Source organism: Uloborus diversus, chromosome 4, assembly GCF_026930045.1.
Source record: "Uloborus diversus isolate 005 chromosome 4, Udiv.v.3.1, whole genome shotgun sequence".
Taxonomy (NCBI): Eukaryota; Metazoa; Arthropoda; class Arachnida; order Araneae; family Uloboridae; genus Uloborus; species Uloborus diversus.
The window spans coordinates 4,315,940-4,338,538 of NC_072734.1; the positions used below are offsets into that span (position 1 = coordinate 4,315,940).

The following is a 22,599-nucleotide window of genomic DNA, read 5'->3' on the forward strand; positions in this document are numbered from 1 at the left end:
ATCACGATTGCTTATTGTTCTCATTTGACTGTTTTGAATTCCTATCATTTTATTTTCTCACCAGCACCCTCTGCCAGTACCATCGTCGTGTCGACCGGCTCCTCACGGTGCTGCTCCTCTAGCGAAAACCGTCTCCAGGTTGCGTCCATATCCTACACACACGCGCATACATACACAACTACACACACACTCACGCACACACACACATACACACACTCATGCCTGCACACAAACACATATGCCTACATACACAACTACACACACACTCACGCACATACACACATACACACATTTCTACACACATACACACACTCATGCCTGCACACAAACACATATGCCTACATACACACACACACACGAACGCCTACACACACGCGCGTACACACACAGCACTGCATACACAACACGCATACACATGCATACATACACATACACACACACACACGCACCCACACACATGCGCCTACACAAACACACGCGCATTCATACACCACACGCTCGTGATTGCGAAAAACATAATTTGAATTCAAGATGCCAAAAATTCAAATTAATATTTTTTGAGCAATCACGATTGCTTATTGCTTTCATTTGACTGTTTTTGGCGTCCTATCTTTTCTTTCTTTTTTTAATGGATATTATTCAGCTCTGTCCTAAACGATTGTTTTCCTATCATCCAGGGCCCGTTTCGGGAACAGAAGGACCATCTTCAACTCGCCGCATCCGCGCCTCATGCACATCAAGCTAGGAAAACGGAAGAAGTCTAGCGTCCGGCACCAATTGCCTCTTCCCCCCGCCCGGACATCAGGTGTCCAGGCACCACAGCTTCTCCGGATATCAGTCACCCTTCCCAGTTAGAGGTATTTGATCTACTTCATATTTAATATTCATTATTTTTTTTAAATTGGGCTCATTTTGGTCATCTTTTGAGCGAGTTATACAGCTTCATTAAACCGACAATCTAAAAGATCAATCCCATTAAAGTAAACTCTAAAGTATTTTCAATAAGCTACCGCCCCATAGCCAGGGCTAAGGCAGAAATACATGAAATACGCCGCCAGTTCAGTCAATTCCAGCCAGGACTGCAGTTTCGTGCTTATTAGCACTCATCAACCCGGCATAGGAGTGACTGAGCTGGAGGTGGAAAACCTCTTAAGGAAGCCAAGAGTGCCAAACAAACTAGTAGCTAATACAGAATTAGCACTGACCAGACGAGTGAGCGAAGCAATGGTTCGGTTCAACTCGAATATTGAAGGCAAGGCAGGTACGTTCAATAAGTTACCGCCCCATAGCCAGGGCTAAGGCAGAAATACATGAAATACGCCGCCAGTTCAGTCAATTCCAGCCAGGACTGCAGTTTCGTGCTTATTAGCACTCATCAGCCCGGCATAGGAGTGACTGAGCTGGAGGTGGAAAACCTCTTAAGGAAGCCAAGAGTGCCAAACAAACTAGTAGCTAATACAGAATTAGCACTGACCAGACGAGTGAGCGAAGCAATGGTTCGGTTCAACTCGAATATTGAAGGCAAGGCAGGTATGTTCAATAAGTTACCGCCCCATAGCCAGGGCTAAGGAAGAAATACATGAAATACACCGCCAGCTCAGTCCATTCCAGCCGAGGAATGCAGTTTCGTGCTTTTTAGTACTCACCAACCCGGCATAGCACGAAACTGCAGTCCTCGGCTGGAATGGACTGAGCTGGCGGTGTATTTCATGTAAACTCTAAAGTAATTGTAAATTCTAGTGAAATCTAACTGAGTTTACAGATTTTGAAATGAATTAAAACAGTATCAAGTTAGTGCTAAACAACGTTGGATATTTCCTGTTATTAGTATCAAGTTATTTCGACTTAGCTTAGTCTGATTATTGAGATTCCTACTCTTAGCACGGTTCCCTCAGCTTAAGCGCGCCCATGGACGCGCCTCTGGCCGTCATTGAATGCGAGAATCTTGAATGACCTGTATACACCTGACGTCAGTGCGAGTATTAAACGGCATTGTGATTACTGTCAGTGGCGTAGCTAGACCCGACTTTCGGGGGGGGGGGGGGTTACTTCTTTATATATATATATATATATACATATATATATATATATATATATATATATATATATATATATATATATATATATATATATATATATATATATATATAAATATATATATATATATATATATATATATATATATATTACTTATATATATATATATAAATATATATATATTATATTATATATATATATATATATATATATATATATATATATATATATATAAATATATATATATATATATATATATATATATATATATATATATATATATATATATATATATATATATATTATATATATATATATATATAATCGCTTGGAATTTTTTCCTTTTCTTCTTTTTTTTTCTTTCTCTTCTCTCTTCTTTTTCTCTTTTTTTTTTGAGGACTAACTTTTCGGGGGGGTTTTGTCCCCAAACCCCCCCCCCTTAGCTACGCCCCTGGGTACTGTAGCACATGAAATCCCGATTCACCGGCGTCTATTAACACACTCCTTTTTGGGGCTCATAAACTCCCCTTTCTATTTAAAAAAGGGGTCATTTGAAAGTTTTTAAATTAGCAATGTGGTAAAAGAATGATGAATTGAATTATTTGGTACTAGCAAAAATACCCGGCGTTGCCTTGTGTCAGTAATAATTATTAGAAAAAATCGTTACTTGCTTTTGTTTTCTGTTTTAAGTGAAAGAATTTAAAACACATCTTTTTGGACGTGATTAAAAATCGAGTTTCTTCCTTACCCATAAAACTAAAATAGCAATAAGTATAAAGAACAAAGTAGTATTGATTTAGAAACGAAAGCACTATATTTAAGCATATACAAATTTAAAAAACATGAAATTAATCTTCTCATGTTTAAAAAGATTAATTTGTTGATACTTTTTTTTTAACATGGAGTCTAAAACCTTCTCTGTATGGCTAATGAAGTACGAAGTGATTAAAAAAAAAGGAGCTGCGCTCGTAATCCCCTTATACTTGCTTTAGTTATTTCGGGAAATTTTCAATCATTGTGGCTCTTGGTGCGATTTTACCGAATTTGCGAAAGTCGTTTCGGGGTACCTTCGATGATGCTCCCCCATTCTTTCCTTACTTTGTAAAACGATATGATATTAATTTTCGTTACAGAGATATCGTCGCCAGATGCTGAGATATTTTTGGTCACCATAAAATGGCGCTAAACAGTTTCATCCGAAATGTTACCAAAATAAGTAATAAAATTTGGTGATTCTTTGAAATTGTGCAAAAAGGAAAACTAATGGAAGTTTTTGTGCTGTTTATGGATTTGCCTAATTTAGTTGCTGGATTATTTAACACAGTAAAAAAAGTCTTTTGAAAATTCTTCGATTGGCGATATTTTGTTTACATGGTGAAAGCTGAGAAACATTATGACGTAGTCTTCGACTTCAAAAATAGCAACGTTGAAAAAACTGCCAAATGCATCAGCTGCGGAAATCTTTCTGCAAAAATTTTGGCGATCTGCTGGTTGTTTGGATAATGAGTAAGTGTTCAATCAGCATAAATAATAATAAAAACCATTAATTACATTAAAGTTCCGTTTAAAATGGAAAATCATCAGCCAAATCATGTATTATTTGTCAATCTTGTGCAAAAATCTTACTTCAAGATTTGACTTGAGAAATGCCTTGAACAATCACGAAAAGCAAAGAAAGTCAACAATACAACAATTGTCGCTATCGACAGGGAGTTGAGATGATACACTAAATACTGTATTGAGTTGAGGAAAGCCTTCGAACATGGATCTAAAAAGCTCATAACTCGTTTTTTATTCTACTTAGAAATTTCGAACAGGTGCCATCTTCAGCAGAAAAATCAGAGCTTTCGATGGACATATAATGTAAATACGTGCAAGTATTTTTTCATCCCAATATTACAGAATTTATACAAAAATTGTGTTTTATTGCCCCCCCTAAGGGGGTTTTGCCCCCCATAACGGGACGAAAACCTACCTTATGTGTTATTCTGATGCATAAGATATATTTTTGTAAAGTTTCATCAAAATTTGTTCAGTAGTTTTTGCATGAAAGAGTAACAAACACCCATACATCCATACATCCATACAGACAAACATTCGCATATATAATATTAGTAAGATAAATGTTTCTTTTTAATTATATATATATATATATATATATATTTGATAGCAATATAAGGATTGAAAAAGAACGAAAAAATCTTTTAAAAGAAGGAAAAATGAAAAAATCCCAAAATACCCTGGGGCCTCATCAGGGGGTACTCCCCAAGGGTAGGGAAAAACCCATGAGATGTTTCGTGAGCGCTGCTGGCGAAATTTGCCTAAAAAAGCAGCACTAGTCCCCGACATCTCACAAAACAAGCAAGTGGGTTACTGAAAGTCCAGAATATCAGCATGAGATGAAAAAACAAACATTGAACATTTTAAAACGAAAAATACAAGTTTTATCTAAAGAAAATAGAACCAATATTTAAGCTACAAGATTTATATAAAGAAAATAGAACAACATTTAAACCACAAGAGAAACAAAATTCATACCTGAACTCAAAATCAAAAGAAAGAACCGGCATCTTATATTGCTATCAAATGTGTTGTCTACCAGTATCATAGAGCAGCCTGTGGCGCCTATTGAATTGAGTAGTGAAGTTCATTTTTAGTGAAGTTCATTTTGGTTGACTTGTCCTGATTGTAAATACAATATATGATAGTGTTTCTATATATATATATATATATATAATATATATATATATATATATATATATATATATATATAAGGGTGTGTCTTATATTGCACTTTTTAAAACGTTTTGAATTTCTTATGGGGCACCCCTTTAATTGCTTCCTTTTGATGAAAAAATACACACATAAAAGTTTCATAGAATTTGAACATAATTTAGGGGGTGCTACCAATGATTAAAATTACATTTATTGTGAAAAAAATGGTGTAAAAATCAACTCTTGACATATTTTTAATCAACATGAAATTAGGTTGGTTGGGTTTAACATAACACAAATACCTATTTCTTATATATACCAGAAAATAATAAGCATTTCATGGTTGTCATTTTATGTAATAGTGTCACAAAAGCATTTGAAAGTTCAGTAATGCCATTCATATCACAGGTTTACACTTTCGGTCTTTTACATTCAGCAATATGGTAATTTTTCTCTTTGTTACTTCCATATGACAATACAAACTTTTCACTGATTGCTACTTATTATCCAAACTAAATAAATAAATTTAAAAAATAATAAAAAGTGAGAGAGTTAACAAATTTTGCAGCAGTGGTAGCACCCTCTTAATATTATTCAATTTTTATTTTTCATATATGAGAATATTTTTTTCATCCAAAGGAACAAAATGAGAGGGTGCCTCATGAAAAAAATAACACCTTTAAAAATAAGACGCACCCTAATATATATATATATATATATATATATATATATATATATATATATATATATATATATATATATATATATATATATATATATATATATATATATATATATATATATATATATATATATATATATATATATATAATCTTCTTCTTCTTGTAATCTTCTTGTTTCCTTGTCAGAAAACCGGTGAAATCTCGCAATCTCCCGTTAGTTATCACTGTTCTCACAATTGTTAACCTTACAGTTTTTATTCATCTTACTCGTGTTCACCACGTATATAAAGTGCAATAATTATTAAATGAAACGTTACTTGCACTGAAGATTGCACCAAAACACCCGTAGACGAAAAGTTAAATGGTTCGTTGCCAAACCGTGAAAGGATCTATTAAACGGGCAAAATCGTAGCCTAACTTGGAAGCAACTGCAACCACTGATCTTCAGTGCATGCAACACTGATTGATTCTATCCTCGGTAAAGGTTGTTTGCGCGCATGCGCTAAGCCATTCACCTTTCGAACGCTTGCCCGTCTGTTTAGTTTCCCATGGAACCACTTTCTTGTTGTGTATCTAGTTAAAACTACATCTATGGGCAAAACAGGGGTGATTAGAAAGAATGTTTTCCAATTTTGAGCATCTTTCTTCTCATGCCCCTGCCCCGCGTTTGATTTCGTCCTCCGTAGATGTGCTTAATGTAGGGGAATCAGTGGTTCTCAATCTTTTCACTACTGAATCCTAAGCATACTTATACAGGGTGTTCCGTTTTAACCTGCAAGACCTTCATTTTCGTCCTACAAGTATCCTTCAAATTGCAAAAATGTTCAAAATCAGATGCAGAGTTAAGATATTGAAACATTGAAGCAAAAATAAAATCGAGTCGAAAAATACAAAATTTAACTTTTTATACGTGCCCTAGGTCCCCCTAACAAATATTTAAAGAAACAATCTCTATTGAAAACTACTACTGACACGAAAAACTTGACATTTGTGCGACCAAAACTTAAGGAGATATTCCAACTTTAAGTTTTAAGGGACCATATAGAATATAAGATCGGAACTTATCGCCCTTTCAGAAGAATGACAGGTCGTCAAAGTAAGAAAAACAAAGTATGAATAATTTTCATTGCTATTCAAAAGCAAATGCAAATGTTATGACGTGGTACTCAAAAACACACTACAAAACTCGAACAATTTCAAAAACCACTCTTAAGCACACACATAATCTTGAACACTTGTTTTACCGCTAAATTTCCCCCAAAAGGTGTTACTGACGGCGAGTGAAGAGAGGTGTAACTCACAAAACGCTGCGTTTCATATCTCGGTGAACATTGATCGTACTAATTTCAACCTTTTTGCGTTGGAATTATTTTTCAATGGAGATTATTTCCCTAAATATAAGTTAGGGGACCTGAGCCCCGCACAAAAAGTTAAATTTTGTGTTTTTTGACTTCTTTTTATTTTCACTTCAAACTTTCAATATCTTAACTCTGCATCTGATTTTAAACATTTTTGCAATTGGATACATCGAGTATATATCTAGGACTAACGGTTGCGAAAATATAGATCTTTCAGGTTAAAACGGGAAAACGGTTTAAAACACCCTGTGTACGACAGAAATAATACAACATTTCTACACTGTTAAAAATTTTCCGGAAAATTTACGGTAAATGTTACTGGCATCCATGTTGCCAGTAACTATTACCGTAAAAATCAAATGTTACTGTAAAATTTTACGGTTTCCTCGGTAGGCCACAGCAACCAATTGGAGCTGGGATCGCTTATTTTTCCGGTATAAATTACCGTAAAAATCAGCGATGCGTTAAGTCCGCCATTTTACAGTAACAATTACCAGAAAATCTTCCTGAATTTTTAACAGTGTATCAGGTGCAATGAGATGAATACAAAAGTTTCTTTAATAAATTTAATTGCAACCTATAAATATGACCTAGGATATTCTTTTCTAGCTATGCGCGGACCACATTAAAATTGTTTTCAGACCACTGTATGAGAATCACTGTGCTACGCAATAAAAACAACGCCATGAAATAATAAAAAAATATGATTTTGAGCTTACCATTTGCTTCTTCAATCTTTATGTTCTATCCCACACTGTTAAAAATTCAGGAAGATTTTCTGGTAATTGTTACTGTAAAATGGCCGACTTAACGCATCGCTGATTTCTACGGTAATTTATACCGGAGAAATAAGCGATCCCAGCGCCAATTGGTTGCTGTGGCCTACCGAGGAAACCGTAAAATTTTACAGTGACATTCGATTTTTACGGTAATAATTACTGGCAACATGGATGCCAGTAACAATTACCGTAAATTTTCCGGAAATTTTTTAACAGTGCAGCGTTTCTCAGCTTTTTTTGACCCGCGGATCAGCAAAACCTTTTGAAAAAATGCCCCGGACCGGTGAGGTTTCTTTATTTCTCTCTTTCCTAATTTTTTTTTTCGTAATAAAATTTTGAATCGTAGAATGTCAAACATTTATGAAAAAAAAAAAAAAAAAAAAGAAAACATTCGGACCGGAGAAATCTTTTTCCTCTCCTCCACCTTTTTTTTTCTTCTTCTTCTTTGTTTTTTAGCTCAATGATTATGTTAAATGAATGATTATGTTTACGATTTCGTTAAAAAATATTAAAAAAAAAAACCTTTAAACTCGCGGACTGTAGTGAAAAAAGTTAGCAGGACATTGAGGTTTTTTTTCTGTTTTACAAAATAAGTAAAGTAATTATAAATAAATATATAAATAAAAAACTTTAATCGATTTTAAAGATCTGTCAGAAAACATTTAAATGCAAAGATTGTAGATAACTTAATTATTGTAACAACTATCCATGAGTAAGGAAAGATTTGAGCAAAGTCATTGACAGTTTCGAAAATTAATCACAAAATTCGTGGAAAAAAATTTGTACAGGATATAATTATTATTACATTTTATTTTTTGAATAGTTTTTTCTTTTTCTTTTTTTTTTTTAAATCGTGAACCAGCTAACCAGGATCAGTAAAATTTTGCTGCGAACTGGTGCCGGTCTGACGGATTACCAGATGAAAATCTCTGTTTTATCCAATAATTTTTAACTGTAAATGTTCAGTTACGCAATTGTTATATCCTGCTCTATCTGTATAAGATTGTTTAATTTCGTTTTTCTTTCTCTTCTTAATTAGCAGTGCCGAAGACACGTAGTCATGAGTGTTTGCGTTCGGCTGTAAGTAGGGGCTCTTCTCCTCAGTTTGAGCGCCGCCCCAAGACCGCCCCTCTTGCCGAGAGAGAGTCCCTGCCTTCCAACGAGGATCTCGAGAAAAAGGTGAGATATTCATTTTATTTCCACTTATTTTCTGACTAGCTGCGTTGCCCGGCTTTGCCCGGTCTACCTTGAAAAAAAACCATTGCGTCAAGTGAAGTATCTTCAATAACCAGGATTAAATAAAAGAAAAAAAAAAACATCATGCAAAATTTTCTCGCCAAACAATGACGACAGATACTAAAATACTTTAAGGAATTAAAATAAAATGAGAAAGATGGATTTAAAAGGCGTAACCACGGAAACACAAAATAAAATAAGTTTAAGAATTGAAAATGAGAAAGATGAAAATAAACAATGGATTCAAAAAGCGTTGCCGTGGAAACGCAAAATAAAATGGTTAAAAACTTGAATAGAGAACAGATTTTTGAACTTCATTTAATTCGCTTGTAACTTTTTTTCTAATGGAGATAGAGGGTTAAACTTTCGACCACAGGTCGAGTTAGATCTGGAGTAAAAAAAGCAGCTCTATCCAATGCTGTTAAAAAGAAAACTGTGGGACAACTCCTTCACTTTTTATTGATGGATTTAATGAAGTAAGTAGTGCCTAAATTTCAGCTAAGCCTAAAAAAATTCGAGCTAAAAACGTAAAAAACTCCTGCCGCAATTAAGTTAGAGCATTGGAACAAATTACGTAGAACGCGGAAAATTCTTCCCTTTCCAACGATACATAATATTATTATTTGAGAGTAATTTTTCACCCCCATATTCGGGAATTTACGTGAAAATTGGGTCTAAATTGGAATAAAATAAGAACTATTCATCGAATTGTTTTTAAACTGATCTGCCAACTTTCTCAGGACTTAAAGGAACAAACTGTGAAATTTCAGCAAAATCTGCCGGGGTAGTTCTCGAGTTTTGCGAGTTCAAACACACAGACGCTTTTTGGAGACTATGTAGAGATGTATTGTCAACCGAAAGTACATCGCCAACTGAAGCTTTGCCGATTTCCCCGAGAGCGAAGATATTCGACTCTCTCTACTAAGTTCCAAAACCAAACAGAAAATCTTCAACGATTTTTGTACTCGGTTTGAACACTTTTAGGCATAGACACTTGTCCCATTTTTTAGAACTCTCTGAAGCACAATTTTTGGAAGTTCAGAAACTTCCAAAAGATTCAGAACACTTTTAGGAATACTTATTGAATTCAGCACACATTTGGAAACGCGGCTCAGAATTTTTTTTTCTTTAATATTGGTCCATGTCCCTGTTTTAGAACACTTTTTAGAACATTCATGAAAACTCGTAATTTTTTAAAGCCATTGATTTTTATAGTAGTTTCTGCTGCTAATTTTATCGCAATCTCGAGTGCAGTTGTTAGCCACCGGTCAATGGACGGTCTTCGACTAGGGCCATTCTATGTAAATGCATTCGTGACGCCAATCAGCAATGATTTTTGTAAGATAATTTCTAGTTGCATCATATCACGGGATTCTGTTGACTGTTATTTACAGAAAGCTGTTAAGATATTTTTATAAGAAATAAAGCAATGCTTTTCAAAATGAGCCAAATTGCGTTCTCAATCTTGTCTCAAATTTATCCCCATTTGGTCTCTAACGAGTTCCCAAGTTAAAATTTAACAAATATACTGTATATACTTTCAGAACGCATTAGAGACACAACTCATTCCATTTTCTTTTAAGCAGAGGACGTTTGAAACACATTTTAGTGCGCATTCAGGCAAACGAAACACGTTTTCTAAATTTACGTGTTCCAAACGTGTACTGACAGCTTACAGGGATCCAATAGATGCGGTAGTGTTCACATTGAACAAGGAACAGAATGCGGAAACATAAATTGATAATCAAGTTGCATGACACCTTCAACAACGCGGCAACACCGTGACTTGGATCTCAGATTTCCTACACCACAGGACTATAAAAGTAAATTTTAACAGGCCCTTTTCTGACCGAGTTAGGCTTAGTCAGGGGGCTCCCCAAGGCTCAGTGCTCAGCCCAATGATTTTTCTCTCTGTTTTTGGCTGGCATAGAGAAATTACCACCCACAAGAATAGGAGCCGGTATGTTTTCCGAAGACATAGTTCTCTGGTATTCTGGAACCAACTTAATAGATATAGAGTACTCACTCCGTATTTTCAAAATTTGCTTCGGATTTTAAACTCTGCTTCAACCCAGCGAAATCCATTGTTAAATGTTTTACTACCAACAAAATTTATACAACTATCAACCAAAATTAATAATGAACAATCAAGATTTAGCTTACAGAAACAGCTAAGTATTTGGGATATATTTTGGATCACGAATGGACTAGCAAGAAACATATCGTCTCCAAGAGCAGAAAAAAGTTAATTATTCTTAAATTTGTAGCTGGTAAGGACTGGGGAGCCGATGCTAACACTCTAAGAGATACGTACATGACATTAGTTAGGCCCCTATTGGAGTATGGATTCCCTAACTATAGTTGTGCCTCTACCACCAACTTAGATAAACTAGAAAGGGTGCAACTCAGTGAGGCAAGAATCATTGGACTTAAACGCAGCTGCCCTAGGGAGGTAGTTCTTTTTGAGGCTGACTTGCAACCACTCCAAACTAAAAGAAAAGTGAACCTTACCAAGTACTTCAATAAACTTTCTAGCTACGGTGAGCATAATAGAATATCCGCATACTTAAATAACTGGAACTACAATCAACGACTAAAGAAGAATAGTCCCTTCAGCCAAGCTAAACTTCTACAGCTGCTCTTCAGTGAGGGAAAACATTGAAGTTAGGGTGTAAATGGCTTTCTTCCTTGAACGAAGGGCGTGAACCTGAATCAAGTGATTGACACTTCAACGGCCAATGGAGTGGACGGTAATCGATGTAAGGCAGGAACACGTGACCTGTCACAGCTGTCATTGTTCTGGAGGGAAAGGAACCCCTAAATGACCCCCGTCGTGAAGAGCAATCAAGAAAATTAGCTGGCGGCCAAAACCCCACTTGAACAGTACCGACGCGAAGGTTGAACAAAACAGAAAATAATAGTCAGTTCAAAGGGTCTGCGGTAATTTTTGAAACAAAGTTTTTTTTTTTTTGGATATGCGTTCCCAGATTTTATATTCATGAAAAATTGATGAATGAAATGAAAATTTATCATAAATTGAACAGGAAAAACGATTGTCTTTTTTTTTTTTAACGATGTTTTCAATTATCACGTCCGAATTTTATTTCGTTCATAAGGCTAATTCGTTTCTTGTCAGAAGTTTAATTAAAGAATGCAATGCGTTAATATATGATTATAAATATATATATAAAAAAAAACGTAAGAGGTATAAGCTTAGTGTAAAACTGTGGTGTAGTCCCGGAAAAAAAGGGTGAGGAGGGATGATTACATATCGGTTATCGGATATTTAGAGTCAAGAGGTGGAATGATGCTGATTTTATTTTTAATTATTGGGAGGACGGCAGAAATGTCGTAATCAGAAAACAATTTCATATTAGGATATGGTTACATTTCAAAGAGGGGGGGGGGGGATCCCGCTATTATTAGTATATATATATATATATATATATATATATATGGTCGAAAGAGGAATACTTCTGCAATTCGATTGAGGATATGCAACGCTGAACTGACATTTTTGTTAAATAATCAATTAATGTTTTAGATATTTATTTATATTTTTCCGGTGATTCATCATGCGCAGGGCTGCATTTGTTTACTATCAGTTAACAAATCATCCCGCAAAAACATAGATAATCAGCGTGGTGACTAGAGCAGCATACACAAGACTAAATGATTAATATACTTCTTAAATTTGAAATTCTTTTTCAATAATAATAATAATAATAATAATAATAATAATAATAATATTAATAATAAATAATATTTTACGCATCAGACGAAAAGTGCAACAGGCTATAATAATAAGTAGTTGGTAAGTCTTTTATTGAAGTGTATTTTCGAAGCACGCAGTTATGATTTTTGAGAACATTTGAAAATATATTTCGTGGGTAGAATTACACGAGCAACAGGGAATTACTTGCAATAATGTACTTAAATTAAAAATACAAGCTGCAGTTTACTTGCAGTAAACTTGGAACAATGTACTTCGACTTATTCAAATGCAAAATGTTAGGAGGAATGGAATAACTTTTTAAAACTTTTTTTGATTTTTTTTTCTTCTCAGGTCTTTTTTTTTTCTAATGGTTTTCAATTTTTGGTTACACTAGTTATGCATTGCTTTCTGCGATTCAAAATAGTAACAATAAGAATAATCAGAAATTCTTTCCTTTCTGCGGATACTATGGTGAGAAAAGCAACGGCTAAAAGCACAATTTTCAGAAAATTCATTCATGCTCGCATTTCGAAATTAAATGAAACCTCTTTATTACCACACAATGTTGACAGCTTCGTGCAAATGAAGTCCTAAACTTGATAGCTGCACTCAATCAAGCTTTCATTGATGCAAATTATTGCAATCAATCAAACAATCGTAACAATTACGTGGAATATTCCCTACTTACGTCAATTGTTTGCTCGTAAGAACGTGAACAATGTCTTACATACGTAATTTATATTCAGAAAAAAAATATCAGAATCGAAAATATAATCCGACATTTGCAAATCACACACATTAGTATACTATCCTTTAAATTTAAAAAATATTTCAATTTAATTTTTTTCTTTTTGTATAAAAGTATTCATGAAGCAGAATTTATAAATTGTTGAGTGTACTAACATTTATTGCTCTAATTTTTCTAATTTTTCTTTTTTTGATCTCTTCTCGACTTCCCGGGGAAATTTTAAACTGTTAGCAAAATTAGTGTAACTCAAATAACTCTAGAACGTGGAAGAGAAATCTGTCAGGTCCAATAAAAACTTTTTGAATGATGTAAAAGACAGAAACACATGTATCTATCTCTATTGATAAAGACGTTCTTAGTAACCCCGAAACAAGTGTAATTTAATTTGCACGTTTGTACATTAAAATAGTGTAATTTCTATGTTAATAAATGTTAACATTTAAAATCAACAAAAGTTGAGAGATGTGCGCAAATTTGCGTGAGACTAATACCAATCATTCGCCCTCGAATACCTTATTATTGCTTGACCAAGACCAAATATATTCTTTTTTTGAGCGACCACAGTTGGTTATTGTTTTCACTTGTCCGTAGTTGATGTTCTTTCGACTTTATTTTTCTATGCTTTTAATGCAAACTCGTCTGTTCCACGTGTCTTCGCGATCATGTCCCTCCTCCTGGGCGGTGAAGTTCATGTCCCCCGCCATCGACTTTACTTATTCCCGACCCTCTCGATTTTCTACAATACTTTTCAGACAAAAACAGCATTCAGTCAACAACGTCCAGCATCCAGCCCCTGGAATTCATTTGAATGTAGACGTCTTGTATTCAAATCATGACTTTTACAAATATAATTCGGATAGGAACCATTTGTAGAAATAAGAAACCCAACGAGTATTGTTCTATCACAATTCGTGATTGTGAAAAACATAATTTAAATTCAAGACGTCAAAATTCAAATGAAAGCTATGGGCTGGATGCTAAATGTTTCTTTCTTTTCTGTTTGGTATTAATTTATTTTTTGAATGTTTTCCCCCCATTTATGAATAATATTAAGTAATGATAATGTTTCAATGAAGCTTTAACACCATTTTAGATCGGGTGCTCCAAAATATCTTCAATTTTTAAATGTGTAAATTGTAAATAAAATATGCACTTTAAAAAGCATGAGCTTTGTGCAAGAAATAGATAAAAGTCAAAAACAACGTCTTAAAAGCACATGTAAAAGATGTTAATTATAAGTGTAGAAAATGCATTGCTTGATTGAAAACTTGTGGCTATGTATTTGTTTTTTTATCCAGGATATTAAAAAACTTTGACCTTTGACACTTTGAATTAAAATTCAACTAGAAATTTGGTATTTTGTACTAATATTCAAGCCGTATATATTGTATTTATGGTTCAGTTCCCTTCTTGTTGTTTACCTTTTTTATAGCGAAATTGAGGCTATAAACGAAATTGTTATTCACTATGAACCTATTCACTATGAACCCTTAGACTTCACTATGAACAGGCGCGACTGCACAGTGCATACACACAAATATATATTGATAAAGACCGGCTAAAATTGAAAAACCTTAGGTTTCAGGGAAATGTTTTAGACGTCAGACAAATTATTTGTCTGAGCTTATGAACATTTCAGTGTAACACGACTACCGAAAGATTCTTAGAACATTGTGTATTCATCCAGTTAAAAACAAAATGGTCAGTGTTCTCCCCCTTCCCCCATCAGTTCTCTAATTATCTGTAAATTTAAACCAGTGGTTCCCAATCTTTTGCACGTTGCGACCCTTTTTTGTCCAAGTAAAGGACCTGTGATCCCGTAACCTACATGTCAGTAAAGTATCGCTAGGTGTGGACCTAACCTGGCAACATTGTGAAAGCTACGTTGGATGCTACATTACAAAACTGCTATGTTAGATACGATCCACCCCCAACTATACTGTGGTAGGAATAATGTTTCGACCGAATAAGAAATGCTACACGACCCCATTTGGGGTCACGACCCTGGGAACCCACCCCTGCTTTAAAACAATTTTTTTATACTCATTCATGTTTTAAAGAAATGCAGGTATGTATCATTTTTCTCCTTAGAAAGTTTTCAAAAGAAAAATTCAGTGAAATCCTGTTACAACGTATATCAGTATAACGAAATACCCGTTTCAACCAAATAAGTTTTCAGTCCCGATTTTGAAGTTCATTGTTACTGGATTTCACTGTATTATGAATTACATGATCAGTGTGTACATACCTTGTAAAGAATTTTTTACGAGTTTGGCTCGAGAAATTATTTTCAAAAATGTTTGTTGAGCTGTGGAAAGCATTTTATGCGTTTACATTTGTAGTAACATAGTATAATATAGACAAAAATAGATTCCAAATATCTAGTAAGTATCTGGAATACGGTTTTGGACCCCGGTTTTTTTTTTTTTTTTTTTTTTTTAAATGGTCGCATTATTTCGAGCAAAGTCTCAAAAGAGTGCTGGAAATATGTTACCAGATTTTTTATGGAGCAAAATGTCAAACAGTACCTACCACCTTTTTCAACGAAATTCATTTTTTCTCGAATTTTAAACAATCAAAGAATGGGTATTTCAAAAAAGCAAAAAGTACACGACACAGATAGAGGCTTGAAAAATACTCGGAAAAAAATTTATATGAAAACTTCAAAGGAATTTGTAAAACCTTCATCCAACTTTCCCCGCAGGTTAACATTGGATCCGTAGGCTTTCAGACTCTCAGTGAAAACCATCCTTAAATTTGCTTATGATGCACCAGCTCCATTGTTTATGCCTTCTTGATGTAGTGAAAAGTAATGGGGGTAGTGCATCCCCAGAAATAGAAATATTCATTAATGCTATATTATAAGCATACTTAAGATCATTTTAATCTTAATTATATCCGTGAATTAATTTGAAAAACACGGAAAGGTTCTTCACTGAAGGTCTGCGATGCAACTTTGCGCAAAATGCGATACTTCCTTTTTTTTTAAAATTTACAACGTGAAATTTTTTTTTTCGGATATAGGGTTTATAGGTGTGAGTCCTATACTCTGGTTTCATGCCAAAAAATAAGGGAAAAAATTGTAAAACAAACCCCTAGAAAAAGGATGGGTTTTGATCATTTTAACCCTTTGAGGGGCAGTACTTGAAAAAAAATTAAAATCTACAAAAAAACTCACTTTTCATAATGTTTTAGCATCATTGAACTGATTTTCATTGGAAAAAAAATTAGAATTTTTTTTTAATATTGGAACCATACGTTCTCAAGACGAGGACGCTGCCCGTCTGGAACAGAGAAAGCACAAAACGCTGTGCATAGGAAAAGCGCTCTTACAGGCACTAATTCAACTATGATATTTACATTTTTACTGATTTATTGACTTTTAATCTTATGATAAACACATATTCTAATGCAATACGATGGAAATAATTGATATATACATAAATACAAACGCAAAAATAATTTAGCATTTTCGAAAACAATTGTATTCTTATAATTTGGTTCCATTTTAAGTAGTATAAATGTATAAATAAATATATACATATAAATATATTTATATATAAATATAAATGTACTATATATATATATACATACATATATATATATATATATATATATATATATATATATATATATATATATATATATATATATATATATATATATATATATATATATATATATATATATATATATATATATATATATATATATATATAATATTATAAACAGATACTTGAATATAATACGGTTGTAATAGATCGCATATATAAATAAAATTGCACGCAATCAGTGAAGATAAAGTTAAAAGCAGAATAATATGCATGTATCTATATGCAATATTTATAATTATAAAGCTAAAGAGAAATCTAAGGGAACTAGTGCTGCCATCTATTGACTGATGAGAAATGACATACTGAACCGGGGCAAAGTCTTCACAGTGAGGACGTATAAAATAAACGTATATTTCTCAATGTTTTTGCACTATTAAAATTTGGTAAAGACATTTATGAAGTCTTAGGAGCCTATAAAAATAAAATTTGTGACTAATATTTTTTAACTCTGGGTCTTACTACTGAAAAAAAAAAAAAAATCCTCTGACCCTAAAAATCCGCACATTTCAAACCTCTCTCAGAGAAGGAAAAAAGACTTCAATGGTGCTGACATCTATTGAGTGAAAAAGCAACTATAAGGGTTCTTTAACAAATCGATAGTTTTTTTGCAGAGAGCTATATATATTTGGAAAAAAATTGTCAAATATGCGTTCTCAAGGCGGGGACGCTGCCCTTGAAAGGGTTTAAAAATATAATAAGTGGTAATACCCCCCATGAGTTAACCAATTTCCTCCATATGTTCTTGCGTACTAACTTAGCACCTCTCTAGCCCCTCAGAAAAGTATTAATGCATAATATAACGATCCCTTCCCCTCCAAATAAAAATAATGGCTATGAAACTGTCAAAAACTGAAAAAAATTGCAGGCGACATTTCCAAAAAAGCGGGACGTTTGAATGGGAAAAGGTGGTCATATTTGGATTCAGGAGGTCATTTAGCACAAGAATTCACAAGAATTATCTCCAGAAGCACTCTTTAAAAACTATATCCTTTCTAAACACAAATCAAATCGTGAAGATGTTTCCAAGCATGTGGATTCACTTTCAAAAGCACTCATTCATTCCTTCATTGAAAATTGCCTCCGGAAAAGAGGGGAGTAGTAAATGGAAACGGTCGTTTGTGCTAATGATTGTAAATCTTATACACCTCACCCGGTTTTTCCCCTCAAGAAAGGACGGACTGGTGGGAGGCGTGGCTTAGTAGAGAAATTGAGCTTTTTCGAAAATATTTCAGATGGTTGGAACTCCGATATTTTTTTAGAAATGGTCGCATCATTTCAAACTTAGTCTCAAAAGAGAGCTGGAAATATTTTGCGTGTTGGGGCGTTCTTAAAATTTCGATAGCACGATTTGCAGCTTTTTTACAGAGCGAAAGGTCGAACAGTACCTCGTTTTCGAAGAAATTCATTTTTTCTCGAATTTTAAAAAATCGAAGAATGGACGTATCAAAAAAGTAAAAACTAAAATACACAGACATAGGCTTGAAAAATACTCAGAAAAAAAATTGACCCGAAAACTTCAATGGAATTTTGTAAAATAACATTCAACTTTCCCCCCCGTAGGTTAACATTAGATCCGAATCTTTCCGACTCTCAGTGAAGAGCACCCTTAAAATACTGCCTGAATCCCCCAGAAGGCCTTCCCAGTGTCAAATTTCAATTCAACCTAGCTACCCCGATCATCAAGAGGGACTTCATTCCTAATCATCTCAGACAGTTGGTCTTAGAGATCATAAATGGGATCCCTGGCAATGCTATAAAAATGTACACGGACTGCAGTAAACTAGATGACCAAGCTGGCAGAAGCATCTTCATAGAGAAAACGGGGAGGAAACTGTCTTTCAGTCTTCGTAACCCTAATTCATCATCGGTCTTCAAAAGTGAATTAATTGCAATTGAGCGAGATCTTGAAGCTGCTGATCAAACCAGTATTTCTATCATTCAGAAACTGATGCTCCTTTCAGAGTTCTTTGAAGTTTATTTTCAATGGACTCCTTCTCGTGTAGACATTTTTGGCAATGAGAGAGCGGACGAACTGGCCAAGGAGGGCTGCAACTGCGACTATCCTTCCTCTTCATCCTTCACCTATCTTGAACATCAGTGCAGAATAAATACTGAAATTTCGAATGCGTGGAGGATTCCTCCCTGCCATCACTGGTGAGCAAATGAAAAGCTGGCTCTTTCTTGACCATCAATTGTGGCAGAGCTTCTAGAACTGCAATCTCAAGACTAGCGAGAGGCCACATAAAGGGTTTCTCGTTTTTCGAGGGCAATAAAATCTACGAGATCTGCACTAAATGTAAAACTGAGCAGGCCTCTCCTAAACATATCCTCGACTGTTTGGGACTTTGAGGACATTTATTCATCTCCCCTTCTGGGTCTCGATTTTCTCAGGGTCAACGTTCTGATGGACCTTATCTGACTTCGTCAGACTACTGGAGGATAAGCAACAACAACAACACTAGCACCTATTAGCTGGTTTTGGAATACAGTCATCCCTCGCTACTTCGCGCTTCAACTTTCGCGGCTTCACTACTTTGCGGTTTTTTCAATTTTTTTTTTTTTTTTCCCCCAAATTCAGTAACTAGCCTTTTGCATGCGCTCGTGTAAACTTTTTCCTCAAAAGAATAACAATGCATGTCTTTTTAAGTAAGCTGAGCTCTTCTGAGGCGTACTAGTTGAGGGAGTGGAGGTATAAAATCACCGAAGAAAGTGAAGGGAATCGTTATCTCATTTTATCCGTTAAACACTAACTGGAAAGTATAAATCACTGTATTATTACTAGGGGATGTAAACGCATCTATAAATGGTGTTCAACAATGTACTAGCTTTGTAAGTTGTATACGGTGTATACTTAATACCTTTAATGAGGATAAATGTAGAGAGGAAGAACGGGGGTTCGTAGTGTCACTAAGTGGCAATTAATTCATCATCGAACAAGTTGAGCTACTATTTTCATAGATTAGTAGATAGATTGTAAGAACTTCGTGTGTGTGTGTGTAGTTTATTTCTCAATGATTAACAATGTGATATATATATTCCTTCTAATTTTGTGCAATATATTAAGTAATACAAATGTAATGGTGGCAAAGGATGCTGTTTCATGTCTAGGGGACTCTAACTATGTTAGAAACATATTTAAGTTGTTGTAAAGTAAGTTTCATGCGCTCTAATTAGGAAAATATTCGGTTTATAAATACAGAATCCTACTTCGCGGAAATTCAGCTATCGCGGTAACGTCTGGAACGAATTAACCGCGATAAACGAGGGTTAACTGTAGAGTATAGCAACAAATATCATCATTTTCAAAAACTGGCTAAGATGTCCTACTTGACAAAGTTGTCTTGACTGATAGTAATTGAAATGAAGCAAAATTTCTTTTAAAGGAAAAAGTAGGTGAAAACTAAAAACAAAGACCTCGCGAAATTTCATTTTAATGATAAAGAAAAAAACTGAGAGGAGGGAAATAATTTTTTTGTTAATTTAAAATAAGATGTAAAAAAGACGCCTCTTCATTCAGTTTTTGAATTTACAACTGTTTGCTGACAATAAGGCTTTGCAATGCATTATTGCACGAAGAGGCACTATGTATGGAGATAAAGGTTTGCCTTTTTCGTTAAAAAAAAAAAAAAACAAAAAACTTTTGCTTTTTTGCGAATGAATATCTGAAGAGGAGAAAAATTACTCAATTTTAGTAGGGTACACAAATGATAGGTTCCCAAAGGTCACTGTAACCTCCCAAAAAATGTTCTTATCAAATTTTGTCTAATGATTCGGCAAAATTTGGACACAGAGTTGTAATATTGATATTTTAATGACCCCTAGGATGTTTTTCAGTCGATGTAGGAATGTGGATAGATGTAGTTTATCATTCGATAACATTTTAAGTATCATTCAGACATTTAATAATTTCCCTTACCTCAAAAATCTAAGTTCAAATAGCACTGAGTAAGTTTTGAACGAAAACAACTGGCCTACAATGGCAGAACAAATGATTGGTGTTATGGTTATTCTCACAAAAATAGTGCAAATCATGTCTGATACATCTGATTTTTTTAAAAATCATTTTTAGTCATTTTTGGCAATTAATATTTTCTATTATTATTGGTTCTTCATTTATTTCTGTATTATAAAGTATCAATGATTTGTATATAAGTAATTTGAAGGGTTTCTAAATATTTTGAAACTTCCGTGTAATAGAGTGGATAAATAAGCCTTTAAAAACTGTTCCAAGCACGGAGAAAAGTTACAACTACTTAACAAGCATAAAATGAAACAATAATTTCAAAACTTATTACTCGCAAAAAAAAAAAAAAAATGATAGGAATTCAAAACCGTCAAGTAAGAACAATAAGCAATCGTGATTGCTCAAAAAAAAATTAATTTGAATTTTGACTTCTTGAATTCAAATTATGTTTTTCACAATCCCGAGTGTGTGTGTGTATGTAGGCGTGTGTGTTTATGTGTGTGGGGGGGGGGCATGTGTGTTTGTGTGTAGGGGGTATGTGTATGTGTGTAGGCATGTGTGTTTGAGCCTGTGTTCAGGCATGAGTGTGTGGGCAGTTGTGTGTAGACGTGTGTGTATGTGTAAGTGTCTGTATGTATGCGTGTGCGCGTATGTGTTTGTGTTTGTGTGTGTAGGTGTATGTATGAGTGTGTGTATACGTGCGTGTATGTATGCATGTAAGTGTAGGATATGGACGCAACCTGGAGTCGGTGTTCGCTAGAGGAGCAGCATCGTGAGGCCGGCCGGCGGTGGTGCTGGCAGAGGGTGCTGGTGGGAAAATAAAATGATAGGAATTCAAAACCGTCAAGTGAGAACAATAAGCAATCGTGATTGCTCAAAAAAAAAAAAAAAAAAAAAAAAACACTAATTTCCAAATGTTACAGTAGTAATTCAACAGTTCAAACTAACAGTCAGAAAAAAGAATAAGACTCAACTGTTTTGCTTACTGTTGAATTCAAATTGGTAAACTAAGCATGGAAGCTATACCACTCAAATCTCCTTCACACGAGGCAACTTAGTTGAATCAACTTTCGAACGGGCGGATATCAGGATGTTGAACCAGGTAGAAAAGTGAAGGAATCGACCGTCATCCTTCACAATGGAAGATATACATCACTCAAACCTCCTTCACACGAGGCAACTTAGTTGAATCAACTTTCGAACGGGCGGATATCAGAATGTTGAACCAGGTAGAAAAGTGAAGGAATCGGCCGTTATCCTTCACAATAGAAGATATACACCACTCAAACCTCCTTCACACGAGGCAACTTAGTTGAATCAACTTTCGAACGGGCGGATATCAGGATGTTGAACCAGGTAGAAAAGTGAAGGAATCGACCGTCATCCTTCACAATAGAAGATATACATCACTCAAACCTCCTTCACACGAGGCAACTTAGTTGAATCAACTTTCGAACGGGCGGATATCAGAATGTTGAACCAGGTAGAAAAGTGAAGGAATCGGCCGTTATCCTTCACAATGGAAGATATACACCACTCAAACCTCCTTCACACGAGGCAACTTAGTTGAATCAACTTTCAAACGGGCGGATATCAGAATGTTGAACCAGGTAGAAAAGTGAAGGAATCGGCCGTTATCCTTCACAATGGAAGATATACACCACTCAAACCTCCTTCACACGAGGCAACTTAGTTGAATCAACTTTCGAACGGGCGGATATCAGGATGTTGAACCAGGTAGGAAAGTGAA

The 22,599-nt window shown here is 34.6% G+C and overlaps 1 protein-coding gene across 1 annotated transcript in view; it reads left to right on the forward strand.

Moving 5' to 3' along the window:
* Positions 1-22,599, forward strand: part of LOC129221329 (uncharacterized) — a 156,994-nt gene that overhangs the window by 124,661 nt on the left and 9,734 nt on the right. The window contains 3 exon segments of the mRNA XM_054855796.1: positions 678-777; positions 779-857; positions 8,612-8,751. Coding sequence (XP_054711771.1) covers positions 678-777; positions 779-857; positions 8,612-8,751 — 319 coding nt within the window.